Source organism: Psittacula echo, assembly GCF_963264785.1.
Source record: "Psittacula echo genome assembly, chromosome: 1".
Lineage (NCBI taxonomy): Eukaryota > Metazoa > Chordata > Aves > Psittaciformes > Psittacidae > Psittacula > Psittacula echo.
The window spans coordinates 66,479,835-66,500,003 of NC_137735.1; the positions used below are offsets into that span (position 1 = coordinate 66,479,835).

General features: G+C 36.2%; 1 protein-coding gene across 1 annotated transcript in view; it reads right to left on the reverse strand.

Moving 5' to 3' along the window:
• Positions 1-20,169, reverse strand: part of HHIP (hedgehog interacting protein) — a gene marked incomplete at both ends in the record, with an annotated part of 71,575 nt that overhangs the window by 16,587 nt on the left and 34,819 nt on the right. Inside the window, 4 exons of the mRNA XM_080613600.1 lie at positions 817-938; positions 1,832-1,975; positions 3,376-3,549; positions 3,984-4,135. Of these exons, the coding sequence (XP_080469726.1) occupies positions 817-938; positions 1,832-1,975; positions 3,376-3,549; positions 3,984-4,135 (592 nt within the window). The remainder of the gene's footprint in view (positions 1-816; positions 939-1,831; positions 1,976-3,375; positions 3,550-3,983; positions 4,136-20,169) is intronic.

Here is a 20,169-nt window from a genome sequence, read left to right on the forward strand (position 1 = left end):
GGGAGATAGACCACTTCTTGATGCCTGTACACACCTTTGGCACCTATCACCTTTTACCACCATGAATTTACAAGCTGCTAAACAGTCAACCAAGGTAGATGATAGCTCAGAGTAACTGTCACCTGGATTGCCTGAGCAAGCAATCTTAGCGAGTATCAGAGTTAAACATTAAACTAAAATTGTGTCTGACAATCATATCGAGTCAGAGAGAACATGCAACACTTTAAAATTTTAAGTCCCTAATTGAGTATGTTTATCTTTTTGCAATCTAATCTGAGTCATTCATTATGAAGTAGCAGCATCATGCATTTTTCTAATGTTGTCATTTCTAAACAGAGCTCAATCATTTCCCTGTTTGGTTATGATCTGTTGTTGTCTAGCTCACTTTTTCCATTATAGGAAATGCATTACATGAGGTTTCCATTCTGTATCTTAAAAGGTTATTTGTGAATGGCTGAGAACACAGTTTCATCAACTCCTGATATTCCAAAATCTTCTTTATGAGCCATTGTATGAAGCAGCAGTGAGATCTTTGACAGACTAGCAACTGACATATTTCTTAAGTCTTATTTACATTATATTCTACACCAACAAGAAAAATTTGAGTCATTTAGATTTTGTTTTGTCTTGCATTGTTATCTGCTTGTACCATACTTCTCATAAGTTGGTAAGTTTTTTTACGTTACCTATCCTGTCTATGCTGGAAGCTACCTATCCTGCATATACAATCCTGTGTCAGTTTTCTTCTGCTTTTTATTTATGATTCCATGGGCATAGAAACGCTCTCTTCCCAGCTTTACCCTGGATGGAACTTACCATAGTCTTTACCCTTTATTATTTGTAAGATTCTTGCTGAAGATCTGTTCTTTCCATTTGAATCTGAGCAAAGTATTGTTAAATTGATGTTTACATCTGTTGGGTGGCGGTCCACAGCACATCTGTAAAACAAAAAATATAAGAAAATCCATGAAATAGGAGAGTTTATAATGTATAATTCTCTATCAATAGTATGACATCACGTTTTGAAGGATTATTGTTTCTTTGTGGTGCTTTCTCGCTTGAGGGACCTAATTCATACTCAGCCAAAATATCTGAGAACTGCATCAGATTTGTATACAAGAGATAACGTACCTTTCCCATCCTGGCACCATTTTTTATGTAATATGAAGTAAAACTCTTTTTTCCTAGTGATAAAACATACTCTGCTGAATAGCACCTGACATGAATATTGCTTTAACTAAGCTAAATGAGCTGATTTACATGGTGTAGGAATTTTGGACTGTTAAAAAAGTCCGAGAATAAAACTCCTTATCCGAACAACTTGACTTTGTGAAGTTTTTCAGACCATGACTTTAAATGTCACTTTAGTACTACCACCCACCTAATTTGCTGAATTATGTGTTGTTTAGTTAAAGCATTGTTCTCCTCCTTGTTACTGTTTAGATATCACCAGATGTTCTCATTTGTTTTCCGCATGCCTTGTTTTCTCAATCAGGATTCCCATCTCATCTGTGCTTTACCAACTTTCTGCTCTAAGTTCTCTTCTTTCATAAAGGTAATAATTTTATCATATGTTTAAAACAAAAATCCTGTGCTTTGTTTCTGTCACTTCAGTCTTGACTTGTAATAGTTGTGCACACTCCTCTCCTTCTCCTTTCCCAATGTACATTTGTTTCTAACTGTGATGTATGTGTGAAGGTGAAGGAGTGGAAGTTTTAAAAAGTTCACGAGAGCATTTAGCATTAAAATTTTGTTGCCCACTGTATAAAAGATTCCTGGTTGAAAACAGTATCTGCTCCAGAGTAATTCAGTTTAACCATGACTTACTTACCGGCCTGGATTGTGGAGTCCATGTGCAAAAATCTCAGGAGGTTGGTTTGTGCTATTAAAATGTGGGTTGCTCCGTGGTATGGAGTAAGGGACATTGCACAGGTCAGTATTTACATCGAGTCGCAATACAGAACCTGTAAAATCACTGAGAAAGTTGGAGGATAAAATAATTGGGTTTTTAAAAAGTATTTTACTAATAGATGTAATCCATGTAATACTACAGTGAACCAGCAAAACAAACCACTCACTTTACTGAATAATCACATATAGATTGGTTTTATGTTACATGCAGGTCCAAAGAGTAGTAGCAGAGCCTGTCAAAGATTCAGTGTGGCGAGTATGTCGCACTCTTAAGTGCATACTAGAATGCCTCTGACCATGCTGTTGGGAAGCAATGTTGATTAATAAGAGCAAATTTCCATGCATTATTGTTGTTTTATGGCTTCAAATATAAGGCTGTTAACTCTTCTACATTGTTTATCCTCTGGAGTGATTACAGGCATAAGAACTATAAAGGTACATAATGCTTTTTGCTAATACTTTGAATACTACTCTTGAATTCAATGATTTGTAGTCACAGTACAATCCAAAGATTAATTATACATGAACTAAAAAAACCAACCGAACAGAAAAAAACACAAACAAAAAAGCCCCAACAAACAACAAGAAAGTAATGGTACTGGGTAAATGAAGATGTTGGTGTTTACTGTTACATGAAACAGGACAGAGTTAATATGTTTTGCCATACATTCATGATTGTAATGGAGGGAGAAGGACAGAAACATAGAAGAGTGTCAAAACTCTGTTTACAAGCATCAAAAGATGTTGTACTTAAATTGATTTTGTTCTCTTTCTTCATCATAAATATGTTTCAGTCTGCCCTTGATTAATTAAAAGTCAAGTATTAGAATTGCTCTATGGTCTTGGTTTTGAGTACATTCTCATTGCAACGGGCCAGAGTACCTGCTATTCTGCTGAGCCAAAAAGGCCTTTGAGCATAGCAACTCCTTTTAAGCATGGAAAGGCCCAGTACTGCACTTTCTCTAAATTAAGGCAAATATTGCAACTCTAACAGAGCACAAAGAAAGAGGGAAAAAGCAGGTTGAGCAAATTGTATAGGTAGAACCAAAGTAGGATTTCTGCATGTGTTTTCTAGCCATTTTTGTGAGTGGTATGTTGTTACTGACTGGTATGTCTGTAGGCATGTTTTTAGAATGTTTTCTCAATAAAGGCGTCTTGTTCATAGAATAATAATTTGGAAAAAAGAAGTCTAATCTGTGCTTAAATGCAATTGCATCTAAATACTATATATGCAATTAGATGGGTTGATAGCACACAACTACAAGGAAATGTATTTAAGCAGTAAGACTGTTCTGAAAATCAGCAGTTTACTAAACTCAGGCACTGAAAATAGTAGGATTATGTAGTAAAGGAAGAGGGAGTAGGATTTGCCCTGACAACTGCTGATCACTTTTGATTCTGACCCCAAACAGTGTGCAAAACCTAAAGACAATATAGAATTCTGTCCATTGGTAGTTTTTGTACCTTAAACCATCCATCTCTTCCATATCATCTAGAGTGATCATGCCATCTCCAAGAAAAATGTATAGGAAACCATCTGGGCCAAACAGAAGCTGTCCTCCTAGGTGTTTTCGATGTAGTTCTGCTACTTCTAAAAACACTCTTGCTGTTCTCATATCAACTTGGTGTGGATTTTTCCTGCAATAGAAAGATTATCAAAGTTGTCATAGTTTACTATCACTGTTCTTCCTAAAAATAAGCTCAAGTCATTCAAATTATACTTTAAGATGTGGATGTTGTAACTTGGTGGAAAAATGTCAAACAGTTATTTCTGAGAATTTTCATTTTTCCAGCATTCACAGAAAAATATTTTGCTGCTGATACACAATAAGTAGGAATAACTATAACTTAAAAATGACAGAATAACAACAACAACAAGATCTTGAAAAGAATAAACTTGTGTACATACTGGCATTCCAAAGCTACTGTTTGAAATAAAAACAGCAATAATTTTTCTGCAAGTGTGCAAGTATATACACATTGTAAATAATTTATTTTAACAATGGGAAATACTAAAATGAAAAGGTTGCTAAGAAACACAAAACTACTGAATTTTCGACTTCTAGTGATACCTGGATACTGTGTATTCTACGACCCTAAGGATGTGGTCATGAGGTCCAATAGCCCACCGTTCTTGGTTGGTGGTATAAGACACATACAGCTTTCCATTTTTCTTGTAATTGGGATGGAATGCAAGGCTTAACAGTCCTCTTTCATCTCCTCCCTGCAGTCAAATGAAAAACACAAAGAATTGTGAAGTTAATTATGTTCTTTATTGTGTTTCAGCTGGAACCCAAAAAAAAAAGTTTCTTTCTTGTGGATAATCTTTGCCCAAACTCTTTCATTTCTTTCCTGACTACTGCACAAAAAGGATTATAAAACATTTCACTTTGGGGAAGTCTCTAAGAGTTAGAACAAGACAATTGTCTTATGTAGTTATCTATGCACAACTCTCTTACGCCACTTTTGTGGAGTGATTTGTGTATGTAATCTTTGGGAAGCCATGAAGACAAGTTTAAGTGCTGCAAAGGATTCTTTGCTGGGTTACTAGGTTTCTTGTAATTCGTAGAAGACAAATAAAAAGGCCTATAATCAGCAGTCACTTCTAATCCAAGTATCCAAAACCTAAAACACAGTGCTGGCTGCCAACTCCCACTGTCTTGGCAATATGTTTAGAAAACAGTTAAATTGCTTGTGTAATATGTAAACCTTTGTTTTACCCTGGAGGCAGCAACATCAGTTGTCACAACTATGGTGGTCTGTTCATCATAGCTAGTATACTGTAGGTAATAAGCAGCCTTGGTCTCTGTGCAGAGAAACCAAAGTTTTACATGTGGTCCTTCAATGGAAAGGTTTTTGTATTTTTTAAAACAAAAATAGAAAAATCTCCAAACAACTTTCTTTTGTTATTATGTTTGCCACAAAGATTAGTACAGTTATATGTTAAGCATCAAATCCATGTAATGTACTGTGACAATGCAAATGCCCCATGTACTGAAATAGAAGGCAAATTTCTCTTTGGCATTTAAAAATGTATGCAATATTAGTATGCCTATAATTGTATTTGTATAAATGAAGAATAAAACTTTGATTCATTTGATGCTGTTGAGGTAATACAGGGGAGAGAAGCTGAGGCACAGAAATAAACAGAGTACATAGTTAGCAATTCAAATTAAATTTATATATGTGATTATTCACAAGCTGATAGTTGTTTTGGAGTTTAACTCAGGGTTTGCCAGCCTTTCAAAACTAGTGACTCTAGTAGATTCAAGTGCTTCAGCTTTGCACACATAAGGAGACAGCATTTTGCAACTCTAACCACACCCATGATAACCATTTATGAAATTTTAAATTATAAGAGAGAATGAAGCTTTTAAAATGTATTTGCAATTCCAAGTGATGGATGAGCCCGTCTTCCTGTTGAAAGACATCCCACGAAAGGCCTACTTGGGAAAGTGCACAGTTTGTATCTTAATACAACACGATTGCCATATTTCCTTTTTAATCACAACCACCAAAGAGAAACCTGAGTCAGAAATGGAAATGTGAATAGGTCAAGAGATTTCCATACAAACATATTTGTACAATGAAATCTGGATCCTGCTCATTTAGAGGCAGCCAAAATTTGCTAGTTTGTTTGCTAGAAAAATTTAGTTTCAGGAGGTTATCAGAGAGGTTAGTTTTGAAAGTCTAGTTAGCTGCCAAATCAGTTGCAGTCATCATGGATGAAGGAACTGGTAATCTAGCTCTTTCTCCTTTATGAGCCAAAAATAATTCTGCAGCTGAGTCTGAACTGATTGTAGATATTATTGTATGAGTTTCTAAGAGTTTTGACCAAGTTGCTATGATAAAGTCTGAAGCAAAGGAAGGCAGATTAGTTGCTTTGGGAAAAGTAAGGCATATTACAAAGATTCCTGATGAATGATTCTATCTGTTGTGCCCAGACAAAGACAGTCCTATTGCTTCTCCTGAGAGATGAGTTCAACTCATTTAAGGTCCCAGGAATGTCTATGAGTCACACTAGGCCTGCCATTCAAGGTGAGTTATTGAAAGTATTAGTGAGAAAAGATCTTTCTGTTATTAAGCTGAAGATTTTATTTAGCACTTGATGTCATGGGAGCAGTCTCAGTGTGAAAGTGAAGTTGTTGAAAGCGTAAACAGGTGAAAATTAAATGAAGAGCTTTTAATGAAGTACACATGAAGCAAAAATTTGACAAATGAATGAAGAACAGGACCTGCAAGGTAGTAAGTATGGCAAGTTGTATTCATAGGATCAGGCCATTATTTCTACTAATTGCTGTCTTGCATGATTCCATTAGACTACAATATATTACTTTGTTTGTGGAATGTATCAATTGCTTCCTGAAAAGTCAGGCTGCTTTCTGTTTTTCAAAGTAAGCCAGACACACTGTGTTCTAAAAAGTCTATTTACTCATGCATTTAATAAAAACTTTGGAAATACCCCTCTAACATATTGAAATCAGTGCAGCATCAAGCCATTAGTTGGCTTAGAGTCAACTGGAAATCCAGCTGAATTTTTCCGTAGTTATTTTTTCTTGTTTTGGAAAATAATTGTTCATGTGTACTTTCAGCTTTATCACTAACTGGCAAACCTCTTGTTTCCAGCTAGATCACTACCATAACTTCCATAGCTTTTGAAATTATCTCTGTGGTGCCAGCAAGTATATATTTTCTGTACTGTTGTCTCATATGGTGTGGGGTAAATTGAGAGCTATCCAACAAAATCCCTTACAAACATTCATTTTGGTACTATCAAACTGAATAATTATGTGCCTGATCTCAACATTTCAGATTTTCCATATAGAATGACCCTAACTTTCTTTTTTGTTAATCAACAGACTTTTGATGTCTCCTGTGAAACCAGCATCCCAGGCTTTACAGTATTGTCTTGTAGATACTATGTGTCACATATCTGCATCTTTTTCTTGGCAGCTTAATAATTTATTTGCATCCTTTACATCCTTTTCTTCTTAAGTTTCCCTTGAAGATGAGACCAGCACCAACAGCCTATAGATGATGTAGTAGCTTGTATTCTGCACTATTTAATGGAATAACCATTAACGCTTGTCAGTTGAATAAAGATGGGCAAGAAGAATGAGACAAATCTTTGCATTCCATTGGGATGGTTGGCGGAAATGATAATTAATAATCTAAACATACTCTGGTCTGGGGCCAATATGAAGTCTCTGTAGTAACTAAACCTGGAAGCTCACACTTCGTATGTCTGCCTATGCAGCTCCTTAGGTGAACACTCTTATCTTGTACTCGTAGGAATTGCAAGTTTTACGCCTTTTTCAAAACTGCTTTTCCTTGGGCCAGATTATAAGCTTCAGCTATGGAGTTCTGTGAAAATTATTCCTTTAAAAACCAGTTTGGTCTAGTTTAGGACCACAAGCATGAAAATAATTTCATCAGAATTATATTATCTTAAGTATAAAGCCAGGTAAACATTAATTGTATGCATTAAACTTAAAGTGTTACTTTACTTTTAAATGGTTGGTTAGGTACATTATGTCAGTTCTGAAAGTACATTACACCAGTAAGTGTTTTCAACTGAAGTATATTTTTAACATTTCTTTTTGTAATTTCTGTCATAATATATTTACACCTGTGAAAATGTGAAATAACTGCACAGCATGATCCCCTTTGTATTTTGACTAACATTAAGAAGAATAATTGTTGCAAGTGAATACTGGATTTTTATAGAAAGGTGCTATTTTCACATAAGCATTCCTTAGAAGTGGGCTTACTTTCTAGCTATATGTTTCCAAATGCACTCTGGTATATCTCTGATATCTGAATTTTTCTGATATATACACAAGTATATTTCAGTATATTTTTGCAGGTCAAAGGAGGTGATCCTGCCCCTCTCCTCTCGTGAAACCTCACTTGGAGTATTGTGTGCAGTTCTGGTGTCCTCAACATCAAAAGGACATGGAACTGTTGGAACAAGTCCAGAGGAGGGCCACGAGGATGATCAGGGGACTGGAGCACCTCCCGTATGGAGACAGGCTGAGAAAGTTGGGGCTGTGCAGCCTGGAGAAGAGAAGGCTGCGTGGAGACCTCATAGCAGCCTTCCAGTATCTGAAGGGGGCCTACAAGGATGCTGGGGATAGACTATTCATCAGAGACTGTAGTGACAGGACAAGGGGTAATGGGTTCAAACTTAAACAGGGGAAGTTTAGATTTGATATAAGGAAGAAATTCTTTACTGAGAGGGTGGTGAGGCACTGGAATGGGTTGCCCAGGGAGGTTGTGAATGCTCCATCCTTGGCGGTGTTCAAGGCCAGGTTGGACAGAGCCTTGGGTGGCATGGTTTAGTGTGAGGTGTCCCTGCCCATGGCAGGGGGGTTGGAACTAGATGATCTTAAGGTCCTTTCCAACCCTAACTATTCTATGATTCTATGATTCTAAGTATTATATTATCACGGTATGATACTTCTTCTATAATACAGAAACATATGCTGCAGTTATTTTTAAGATATGCTGCCATTTCATTACATCAATATATGTATTACTTCCTATAGTAAGTATAGAGAAATACATGGGAATGCGTTAACTGGTATTGTTAACTATTTCATTTAGAATAGGTTATATTGTAAGCATGACCTTTAATTATGTAACCTTAATAACAATTGAATTTAGTAAGCAAAACCAGACATGACCGTTTATTTCTATTACTGTGTGGCTTAATAGTAAACAATATAGGTAGCAGATTTTGAGTTTTCCTTTAAAATTGATTTTGCAATTCACTAGCTTATATAAAAGAGTGGTATTTATACTTAACAGCTTTTTCATCTGGATAATCCCACTCTCATGCTGGAAATTAGTAGCAACCTTATTAAAAGAGGCTGTGCTTAAAATATGTATACTCAGTGGTCATTTGTGACTTAAAATATTAGCTCTAATGTAATATCTTTGTATAATTTGTTTTCATCTATTATTACAGAGCAAATGCTGGGTAACTTGTTGAGGTAGTTATGATCCCCCTTAATTTAGTTTATTTCCTATGTAATAAATACCGTAACTAATATGCATTACCATGTATTTGATCTTAAGGAATTCTATTTGTAAAAAACATGGGGGAAGAGGTCATGGAACATCTAAAATCTCTTATCAGGCAGTACCATATGAACTCTTCAGAAAGGGATTTCTGATTAGGAGATCCCAAAAGAATCTGTGCTTATTTGAACCTTCCTTTATCGGATCTTACTGTCAGGCTGAAGGTCAATGTCAGGTATTTTTCTCAGCAGGAACTGATTGCTTAATGGACATGTTTTGGAAATTTGGCCCCAGCACAGGATAGAAACTTGACTACAGCAGAAGTAGAAGCGAGCAAAAGGTCTGCTGCAAGGGCACACCTCAGCTTTTAAAGCGGCATCAACTGTTTTGAGAAACACAATAGGGAGATGCTTCTGACAGGTAAAAGAGGACAACAAATACAGAAGGAAAACCAGAAATTGATTGGGCTGTAGGCATAGTATAGAAATAGAGCTCCTAGAGACCTCTTCGGTGTTGAGAACTCAAGTGCTTTGTTATCTGAACATCTGTGGGGCCTGAGGCCTCTGGAAAGGGAAGAATTTGTAACATAAGACATTTACCTTAGGGAAAAATAACTGCCCTGATGTCATGGCTCAGCATATTATACATACGAGACCATATCTCCAAAGCATTTCCTTTTTCCTGTGTGCTGCAAAACTTCTTTTTTCTTCATTTATAATGGGCTTTGCAGTTATCTAAAGAGGGTGGGTTTTTTTTACATTTTCAATATTTTTTACTTACAATATTTTAACAAATGCACCATTTTAATACTTGATTTAAAAATAAGTTTAGATACAGGAATGCTTTATAGTTAAATTTATACAGGAAAAATATTTGAGGGCCATACTCTTGGAATTTAAGCACAAATCCTACTGAAGTTAGAGGTGGGTTTTGTTGTTAGGTGCAGGGCAGCATTTGTCTGAAAACCATCGATGGACAAAGAGCACCCATCACCAGTTGTCTCTTCTGATGTTTGCAGTGATATTTAAATGTTTTTTTTTGTTTTTTTTTTTTTTTTTACAGAACTGAACTCACAATAAGGTAATAATGGTCCCACTCCTTTAGTGCTCAATGGGTCCAAAAGTCAGATCTATCAAAAGGTAGCAAGAAGGTGGTAAAAAAAGGGTAGTAAGAAGTCATAAGACCAGTTCTGCATGGATTTTGAATGGGGCTTCTCTGCACTTGGGGAAAAGTCAGAGCACCTATTCACAGGAATCATACGCACATATTTCTTATGCAGCATAGTTTTCTAGCAAAAGAACTCTGAAGTGGTCATAATTTGAATAGAAACAAATAAAAATGCTTTGAGATCTAAGGACAGCACTGGAACTTAAAGCCTAATTCTTTCTTTCTTCTTACCACTGTTGCAGCAAAGACAAATTTTGACATGGTGTTGATAAGTTTTTTCTTTTCCTTACCTTCATAGTCCTTTGAAGATACCAGTCACTAAATGCAGGACCTAGTCCTCTGTACTTATTTTTTAATTCCTCAACTCCAGATTTTGCTGTTCTGCTGGGCAAGTCTTTAGTTTAATCCAAATGACAATCCTCGTCCCCTGATAATACAATTCTTTCTTCCCGTCCTCCTAAAGAAAGTATATGAAACTTATAAATGCAGATACCAACCCAACATAAACCCACAGCTTGCCTCCATCACACTCTCCTAGTAAGACATGAATCCTGCTTTCACAACTCTCCCAATTATTGGCTAAAAGCAGTTAAAATCCCTGAGACTGCCAAGAGCCAGCCAATAATTGAGAGGTTTTGGGCAGTGTGACATACGACTGCGAGTGTGCTTGCACGGAGGTGGCCATGAGCCCATGTGAGGTCTGCATCTGGACTGGGAAACTTTATGTACTGCACTACTTTAGGAGAATTGGAATAACAGAAGACAGTGGAAATCAGTCCCGGAAGAGGGAGATTCAAATAAAGACCAGATGATTATTGCATTCAGTAAAACTGGCTCAAGAAGGTGTGAATTACACACTTTCCTGCACCACAGAGGCCTCTTGAGCTCTAAGCAGCATTTATCCTCTGGGAACACAGGTGGTGATTCCACCTCTGTCCCCAGCTGGATTTATTTTCAAGGAAGCTTTACATTCCACCAGCAATTCAGTGAGTGGTTCACCAGCGGAGGCCACTAAGGGAAGGTAAAAAATAAGCATGCTCCTTCTTATTTCCCTGGCATGCGTCCACTTTCTGGTATGTAAGTATGTATGTATTTATTTATTTATCTGCTCTCCTATACTTTTCCTCTTCAGCATTCTTTCGCTATAGACTACCTTCCCCTGACAGCTTTTCAGCTGCATTGGTTTGAGGTCTATTGTACTGTAGAATTTTGCCTTCTAGGAAAGCACGAAAGCTACCTTCAAGTGAATGAGAATGCAGTAAGTGTTAGCAAATTTACTGACCGTGAAAACCTTTCATTAATAGGGAGAATAGACCTGATGACCCTTGTATTTTTTCTTCTCCTTTCTGTTGCTTTTAAGCTTTACTCACCTTTCCATGCCACTTCTGTGATAAAGGTAAATTTTACAACTCTCTTTCAGTGGGCAGCCCAATAAAATTGGCTCAGATGATGCCCCAAAGAAAACAGACTACATTTCATTAACATTCATAAATACAAGACATGATGACAAAACACTAAAAATACCTTTTTCATTCACCAAAACCATGACTTCACCTCTTCCAATAAAGAATGATTTTTTTTAAACTTATGCTCTATTTTAATGCTATGTAGCATTATTTTTCCATAAACACACAAAACCCACAAATGAATCTTATTAGTGATTTACTGTTCTACCAATGTTCTAACTTGACCGTGGTCCTCTCAGACATCTACTCCGTTTTTCTCATGCTCTCATTCCTTAACTATGTATATAAAACTTATCTTGATTTTTCAGTAGCAAGTTTCCTAATTTTTGTCTTTTTTGGTTAAAATACAGATCTAATGGCAGAGAGTTGTCAAAAGAGTTTATGAATTATAATTCAATATATAAGTTGCTTTTCTATGGCATGACTTTTCAGCCAATCACTGCTGCTTTTGTCATTGCTAAAGACAAAAATATGCTATGGAAAAATAAAAATCTTACTATGGTGCAAAGATCTTCCCGGGCTGCTAAATTAAGACTTTTCATACATGTCCACGAAAGAGTCTACAGCACTTTAAAATGAGCTGTAAGAGGTTGGGTTTTTTTTTGTGGTGAGAGAGGGAAAAAAAAGAGGATGTATGGCGACACATACCAAATTTGACAGTGCTTATGTAAAATGAACCAACCTACAACAAATTCTGTACTCCAATAATCGAAAACAAATTCATGCTGTTTTACCGTGACCACTTTATATGGAAATTTAGGGATATAATTCAGAACAGAATAGCAGTAATTATCATACTCTTTGCATTAAATTAAAACCAGAAATGTTGATCTATCTAATTGTAGGCATTAAAAAATAACTATTTTCAAAAAAGAGAGATGGAAATGGAAAGATGCCCTGATGACATTACTCTGTCTTACAAACAATTCTGCCTTTCTCCATTGGCTCTCACTAGTGAACTGCTGTTTATTAAAGCAGATACTTGCTTTTTCTGGTTGCAAGGGGAATGTTAACATTCACATGAACTATGTATTTAAATACTATGGGGTGGGGAGAGAAAGCAGCAAACCTTAACCAGCTTGAAGGAAAAAAGATACAGATTTCCTCTCAGATTGGTCCTCATGTCTTTACTGTTGTTTGTGTGCTAATGGGTAATCAGTCATATTTGCAACATAACCTACATTAAACTGTGGGCTTTATGAGCCTGCCTCTGTCACTGTTTTAAGAGTGAGTTCAGTGGCTTATCAAAATTATGCTAATCTTCACTGTAAAACATAAAGGCACTCCACAGAAGGTTATTTCTTTATCAGATTTCTAGCTTTAGTCATTAAAAAGTACTCTGAAAGCTCTGAAAGTACTTAGCAAAGGTTCTAAAGTTTTTTCTGCAAGATATTTCAAATTGTCTTTTCTTCTTACTTTAAGAAACAGGAAAATCATATTATGTGAATAGTTTTTGTTAGGGGAGGAGGAGACAATTTGCAGGATAGAAGTTCATGTGACACAAAAACACAAGACAGAGACAAGAAGTGTATGAAAGGTTAACTGTTATTGATGCTTATATTCCACCTATCATCTTGTCTGGGATTCTCTCCTGAAGGCAGAACCATCACGTAGAGTGTGAGGCTTGTCGGCAGGCACAGCAAGATGGGACCACGTTACCATTTTTCAGTTGCCAAAGAATGTGTGTGCAAATTCTAAAGATAAAGCAAATGCTATTCTGTTCCCTAATATCTGAAGAACTTTCAGACTCTAAAATCTGGATGCATGGAGAGGCATATTTCAGCCTATATTTAGCATAAGCATTCGGCATAGTTTTGATAATGATGTTTCATATCTTTAAAGCAAATGCTGGTTGCATATGGGGCTGGATTTTTCAGTAGATGATTATGCTAAATGTAATAATAGGCAAAGTCAGAATTTGTATTCTTAGAAGCTCTGTAAGTATTCTTCAACATTTTACCAGTAGACATATAGCAGGTCTACTCGATGAAGGCTAGACAACTATGTCATGTCGATTTACTCCAATATTGAAATTGTTTCTACCTATGTTCTTTGTCCATTCAGTTGTTGAAAAAAGCAGAGTCTTGTCTTACTGACACAAATACAAACAGAAAATTGATTTAGACATCCAACTACTGAGTTTTAAGCTTCCACATGTCAGCATGAGCATTGGAAGCATATTTGTTACCTAAAATCGAACTGTTCGAAACATAAGGATTGTACTTGTTGGAGCCCTGATACGAAGGTAGCGAGAAAAAACAACAGAAAATGCTATATTGGCATTTTTTTCCCACAAAATCTGTGCATGTCTGTCATGTTTGTACCCAGGTCAGAAATACATTTAAGCACTGCACCCCTCACATTTCTGAAAAAGCACTGAATGGGAGCCGGAAAAAGTGTCTGAATTCTCTGATACTGCCCAAGCTTTTTTCTCACTGATACTTTACCAGTTCCATCAGCCTCAAGCTGCATAGCCTGAGGGCAGAAAGGCTAGCGTGCAGTTTACCTGCACCGCTGCAGGTAAGCAACAGCTTCAATTTCAAATATGGGCTCAAGTAATCAAATAATTTGAGTTCTTTCAGTAAGTCTTTAAAAATACACGTAACTTGCCAGCTACCTGAAAACAAGGGGTAAATAGATCCAGAGGAATACATTTTTTTCCACAAGACACTTTGCAAACACTAGAGGAAGCTAAAATAATCAAGCATTTTTGTGGATCACTCATATAGATCTCGTTTTTACCTCCCAACTGAAATAGTGAAAAAATATTAATAATTTGAAGAGAGACATGAATATTTTTATGAAGTGTGCCAAGTGGAAAAACCAGGGTGGTGGAGGATATACGGTTTGCTCTTCATGACTAGAATCTGTATATAAGAGGAGAATGATGGCAATCCACAGCCGTGTTGACAATTCAGACATACAGGAAATACCCTTGTAGGAAACTAATACCATCTGGGTTTGTCCCAAGATGTGTGAATGAGAAATATGTTTCTTGTTGAGAATGCAAAGATAGTTTTGGACATTGCAAAGAAGGAATGTGTTAAGCATGCACAGTTATAAAAATGAAATAGGGTGAGGCATTGCATGCATATGGAATAATTAGAGGAATATGTTTGTGTGCGTCAATAGCTGATGCAGACTTAGAACTCCAGAATTCATTTGTCCTAAGACAACCAATAAATCACTATGAAAAATTTCTTCAGTATAAATAGCCAGGAGCTTTCTGAATAAAGACAGTACTTGAAAATGACAATTTGTCTAAGCCACCACGTTCCCTGGGAGGTTTGCTTGGGATCCATGTTGTATTTTTGGGAAAAAAGTAAAATAGTTTTGAAATTGTTGAAACATCCATTTCCAATATTTGTAAAACTTGGAATTTCGATTATTTCACTGAGTTGTTTTCAGTTTAGGAATTAATTTTAGTTAAAAGAATGTCAACACTGAAATGGAATATTTCATTTGGCCCTTCCTGAGAACCTCTCAGTCCACACTTGGTGAGAGTATGTTTTCAAAATCTCAGAATATTCTCACTCCTCTCTATCCTGTTCTTGCATTAACTGTCTGAGATTTTAGTGTCTGTTCTTGGCATAGGAAGGCTCTCTGGTTTCTAATGAAGCCATTGCCAGCATTCTGAGGTTCCTGAGACTCGCTGCCTGCGGGATGGATTTTTGCCTCTCCCTTGACACCCTCATCTACTTGTGAAAGCCCCAGCAGTACTGATTTTCCTGTTATTTGTGAGGCTAATGAATGCCTTGCATGGACAGGAAAAAGTTCGAGGTTCTTTTTTGGTGCACATTTGACTTCTCAAGATGAGCTTTTAGCACTATCGTTCCTTCTCTAAGTTCAGGCTGTAAATGCTCTTTTTGAAGAAAATTACTGAGAAGATAAAAGGTTTTCTGGTCTTTCATGTCTGTCAAGATCCTGGATTAACCCTGTTCCATGTTCAAAGACACTCATTATACAAATTAACTGTTCCTTAACTGAGCCATGCTCATACGATGACAATAAACTATCTGTTATTATATCTTGGTCTTCATTTGTTTTTCAGCAGATTTTTGACCTACCTGAACAGGATTATTTTTATCACTGCTAAACACTGCTGCAGACATTTATTTAACATGTATTAATTGTTTTATTACTTACCTGGAAGGCACAATGCAAAAAAAAGATGGAAAATTAAAGTGACCATTTTGATACTTTTATTTTCCATTCTTTTTTAGTACTCATTGAATCTGCATAGCACCTGAGATTTTTTGATCAAAGTCTATTGGATCAAATATTATTAATGCAGTGATGGCACACCACTGCATATCTTTGATTGATGGATTACATTCAGGTTGACATGGGCTATCTGAAGAAGCAGACAGGCTAAAGGTATGAACAGCAGCCCATTGCAGAGCCCATTGCAACTGCAAGTTTGAGCAGATCATCAGAGTTGAGTTCTGTGCTTGCTAGCTAATAGACCATGAATATATGATTTGATGGTAAATCCATTCCTTGTTCTTTGAAAATCAATTATTAGTACCTGTTTCAGCTTCATTATGGAATTGTGTTATATTGGTTTACCCTTTGCTATGCTGTACACAAAAAGCACAGCTTTCATTTGCATCTACTATGGAACATACACAGCTGCCTTTCAGGTGAGAATTTATGACTGTGAAAGGCTAAAATGTTCCAAGCTGTTTATACACTTACGTGTTATGCATGTACTCACTACACAGACATATAAACATGCACATGCATCCAGCATTTATGTGAACACAGATTTCCTTGTCCTTGGACTTTAAATTCTCATAAAATTTAATTCTTTTTTGTAGTCCCAAAAGTGGAACATGAGAAGATATAAACAGTGCACACATGCTTGATTTGCATATCTAAAGGTTTAAATAAATGGTGTTTGAACTGCCTAGAGGAATTTATTTTATAGTATAAAGTAAGTTAATACTGCTGTGCCTACAATGTTCAATCCTAATGTTGGGGGAAAAGGGGTTTGAAAAATGTGCATTTCATGTATGTGCCGGTGTTTTTTAAAGAACTCATTAAATTATGGTTGTACTACGTATTTTAAATATTGACATTTCTGAGTGGGGTTTAATTTTTATTCTGCCAAGCGTTGTAAATTCCTGTTTTGGATCCTGAGGATTTCGGTGGAGGTGGAAAACCACTAATAATTTCTTCTTGTTCATGCAACTTATATTCACTTGCATGTTTTAACTTGAAGCAGACTTTTTCTGTTGATGCTGATAACACTGTTCTGAGTATAAACCAAACTCCTTTGGAGTAGGAAAGAGTAAAATTTCCTCTAAGTAATGGCAATGATAATTACCTTATTATAAAATTTTGTTTCATAAGGCCCTAATTCAGCAAGTATTCAGGCACCTGCCCAAAATCCACTGATTTTTTTTTTTTTTTTCTAGTGCAGAACAGGATTCCATGAAGCAGCCGGTTCTCTCCACTTCAGAGTTTACACGACTTTTGGAGTCAGTTAATGAGATCTAACACAATGGTGATGAGGGAATTTATCAATCAAAAATGCTTCTGATTGAAGGGGGGAGGGGAAATTACTGGAAAGAATGGAGGCTTCTCTTTTAATGAATATGACTCTGAGATTTCATAAAGATTTTTTTACGGTGTGTAGCTAATGTGGTGGTTACGCAGCTAAAGGCATTATCTTCACATCATTATAATGAAACATAACACTGGTATCCTTGACTTTATTAGCCAGGCTTCATTGGTATCTGACATTATATATTTCCTATTGTAAATCTAAATAAGAACTTACATTGACCTGCATTAAACCAAACATTAAACGATTTACTAAGATTACGACTTTGAAAGGGATTTTTTTTTTTTTTTTAAAAAAAGCAAGTCTTTTAGACCACCAAGAAACAACCATAAATATAAGGAAATATGAGGTTTCCACCATGTGACTTCCCCTGCAGAGTTATGCAACAGACTGCTGTTACTTAAAGGTCATACATAAAAAATTTATGGTACATTTTTTAAGAGATTTATAGTGTTTCTATTTATATAACTTATATGTCAACTATTTTAAGGTATAGTATACTAAAACAACAAATTAAAGTCTAATCCCTTTGAATTCTTGATAAAATAGAATGCTCTAATATAAGTAGTATATAAAAGAGGTATAATAAATCTATCTATTAATTGGTGTGGTATGTGTGATGTAATGACTAGCTGTTCCATTATCTACTACAGATCATTTGTTCATTTTTATCTTGAAAATCATTTGCAAATGGAGTTGATTAGGGGAGGGCATTCTTTGTCGCATAGGCCCATTACATGGTGGCGTAACTCTCTTCAGAAGAGCTCTGCGAATCAGTCCCAGAACTAACTTTCAGTGTTGAGATGAATGATGCCATTGATACTATAGACCTCTTGTTTCTGGATATCTCTGAACTCAAATATATGTCATTTACCCAAGATCTTGTTGGATTCTCTGAAAGTAAAAATTTGTAGTGTTGTCTGAAGATACCACCTCTTAGTTTTACGCTGAACTTCATTTGCTTTGCACTGAAATGAAGTTCAGCAGTTACACAGTTATTCAGCCTTAGCTGAGGCAAGAGGGTGACAAAAGAAGACAGAGAGGGGGTAATTTCTCAAATCATTAGAGCTGCTTTACCAGTAGGGTTTGAACTCAGCCATAGAAGTTACCACCTTGCCGTTGCTCGCTTAATCCATATACTTATGTATATTTATATGGGAGCTGAGATTGCAAATGCATCATTTTATGCGAGGAGTCAGAGCTGGCTGTAATGCTGTCTGGCAATACTTATTGATGCTCAAATTCATCCCTGAACTTTCCATATTAAAATAATGCATGAATACCAAGGCTCCATTAAGGTACAATATTTGAGTACCCTAATGAGTGTAAGCACTTTGACACCATAAATATTAATTTCTCATGAAAACAGGTCTTCATGGATAAACAAACATCCTAGTACAAGAAACACCTATGAACATGCTCACCATAAAAACTTTGATAATTGTATTGCTTTTGAGCACACCTTATGACGATTTAAAAATGTTTCAAAATAGGCATGGACTCATTTTTTGTTGCTTCTGCTTTGAGATGTTAAGCATTAAAGGACATTTCTAAAAGTTACTCCTTGTTTTTAAGGTTTAACTTAGAACCGCTAAAAAGTGTATACACAGGAAGAGCAATCAGTAACACAGTGCTGAATGGAACAATGGGACAATAGCATTTGGAGAAAGATACTAACATCGTTACAGGAATTTGTTTCTACCTGATATTGTGGCCTAATCTTGTCCTCAGTAAAGAACCCAAGAATGCAGTCTGGTGGTGCTAAATTCCTAAAAATAGGGAGGGAAATTCTCCACAAGAATTTCACCTTTGGATTGTTGTGTCACTCACCAGGTTTTGGTTACAGAATCTCTACTGACTTCAATGATCGTATCCAGACCCTTGATGACTTTCACAGTATTCCTGTATGGATCTTCTTTGTCTGGGCTTGAAAAATGTTTCTTGTCTTGCTGTGGGAGATGCTGTTGGTTTCCTTGGCTACTGCTATCTCCAGCTCTGAAGACAACACACAATGCCTGAGCGGCCCTTCACAGCTGGAGCTGATACAGTACTTCCTAGTAAGAGGTCTTCAGCAAAATTACCCAACAGACCTTTGCAAAAAGTACTTGTGCTTGCCTGGATTACTGTGGGGGTTTTTGCTGTAAAATAGAGTTATACTGGTTCTGTGGATTTTAGGTGTTTCTAAAGTTGTGGTACCCTGTGATTTGCTTTTGCTGACTGAAGAAATGTATCGCTATTCCTAGGCTGGTCATCACCCCTTCATCAGCATAATTCGTTCCCATAGTATGAAACTGTTGTAAAGAAATTTACTACAACTATTCCAGCAGAGTTTATAGGTTCATAGGCCAACCCAAGCAGCAATTAATTTAAAAGAAGATGTGATCATTTCCTATCTTTTATGAGCATTAAATAATACTCTTTTTTTCTTTCTTTTCTTTTGGACAAAAATTAATAAACATGTCAAATGACTAGAACAAAAGCTGAGAGCACCTATGGTATTTTAAAATATTAATATATTTTACAAATAAGAAAATCACAAAGTGTTAGAAAAGAATAACAGGTACAGCATTTTAAAAGCTGTTTTTCTTTGTAACTCTAAGTCTTGAGTTTCAGAGAGAAAACACTAATAAAAATTAGTCAGTCATCATTATGATGTCATTCTCATAATTTCCCTTGAAGTAAACTAGCAAGTACAAATAATATTTGTAATGTCTGACATCATCTATGTAGCTTTCCATTGCTCAGACTTTGGGTTAAATTTAGTGATGTTTCCCATTTGTTAGAGAGAACACCTTCTGGGTGGAATGGATTCCATTAAGAAAATCTCTCTGAAGCTATCTTTGTAACTTGTTTGAAACAAAACAAAACAGAATAGAACAAAACCACCCCAAACAGGTGAGGAATAATAGTACAGCAGTAGCAGCTGGACATGATCATGTGTAAGAACCGAAGCTTCAGTCCTGAGTTGGAATGCACACATGAAAAAAAAACGAAGCATGAATTTCAGTTATGCTCTCTTTAAAAAGAAATAAG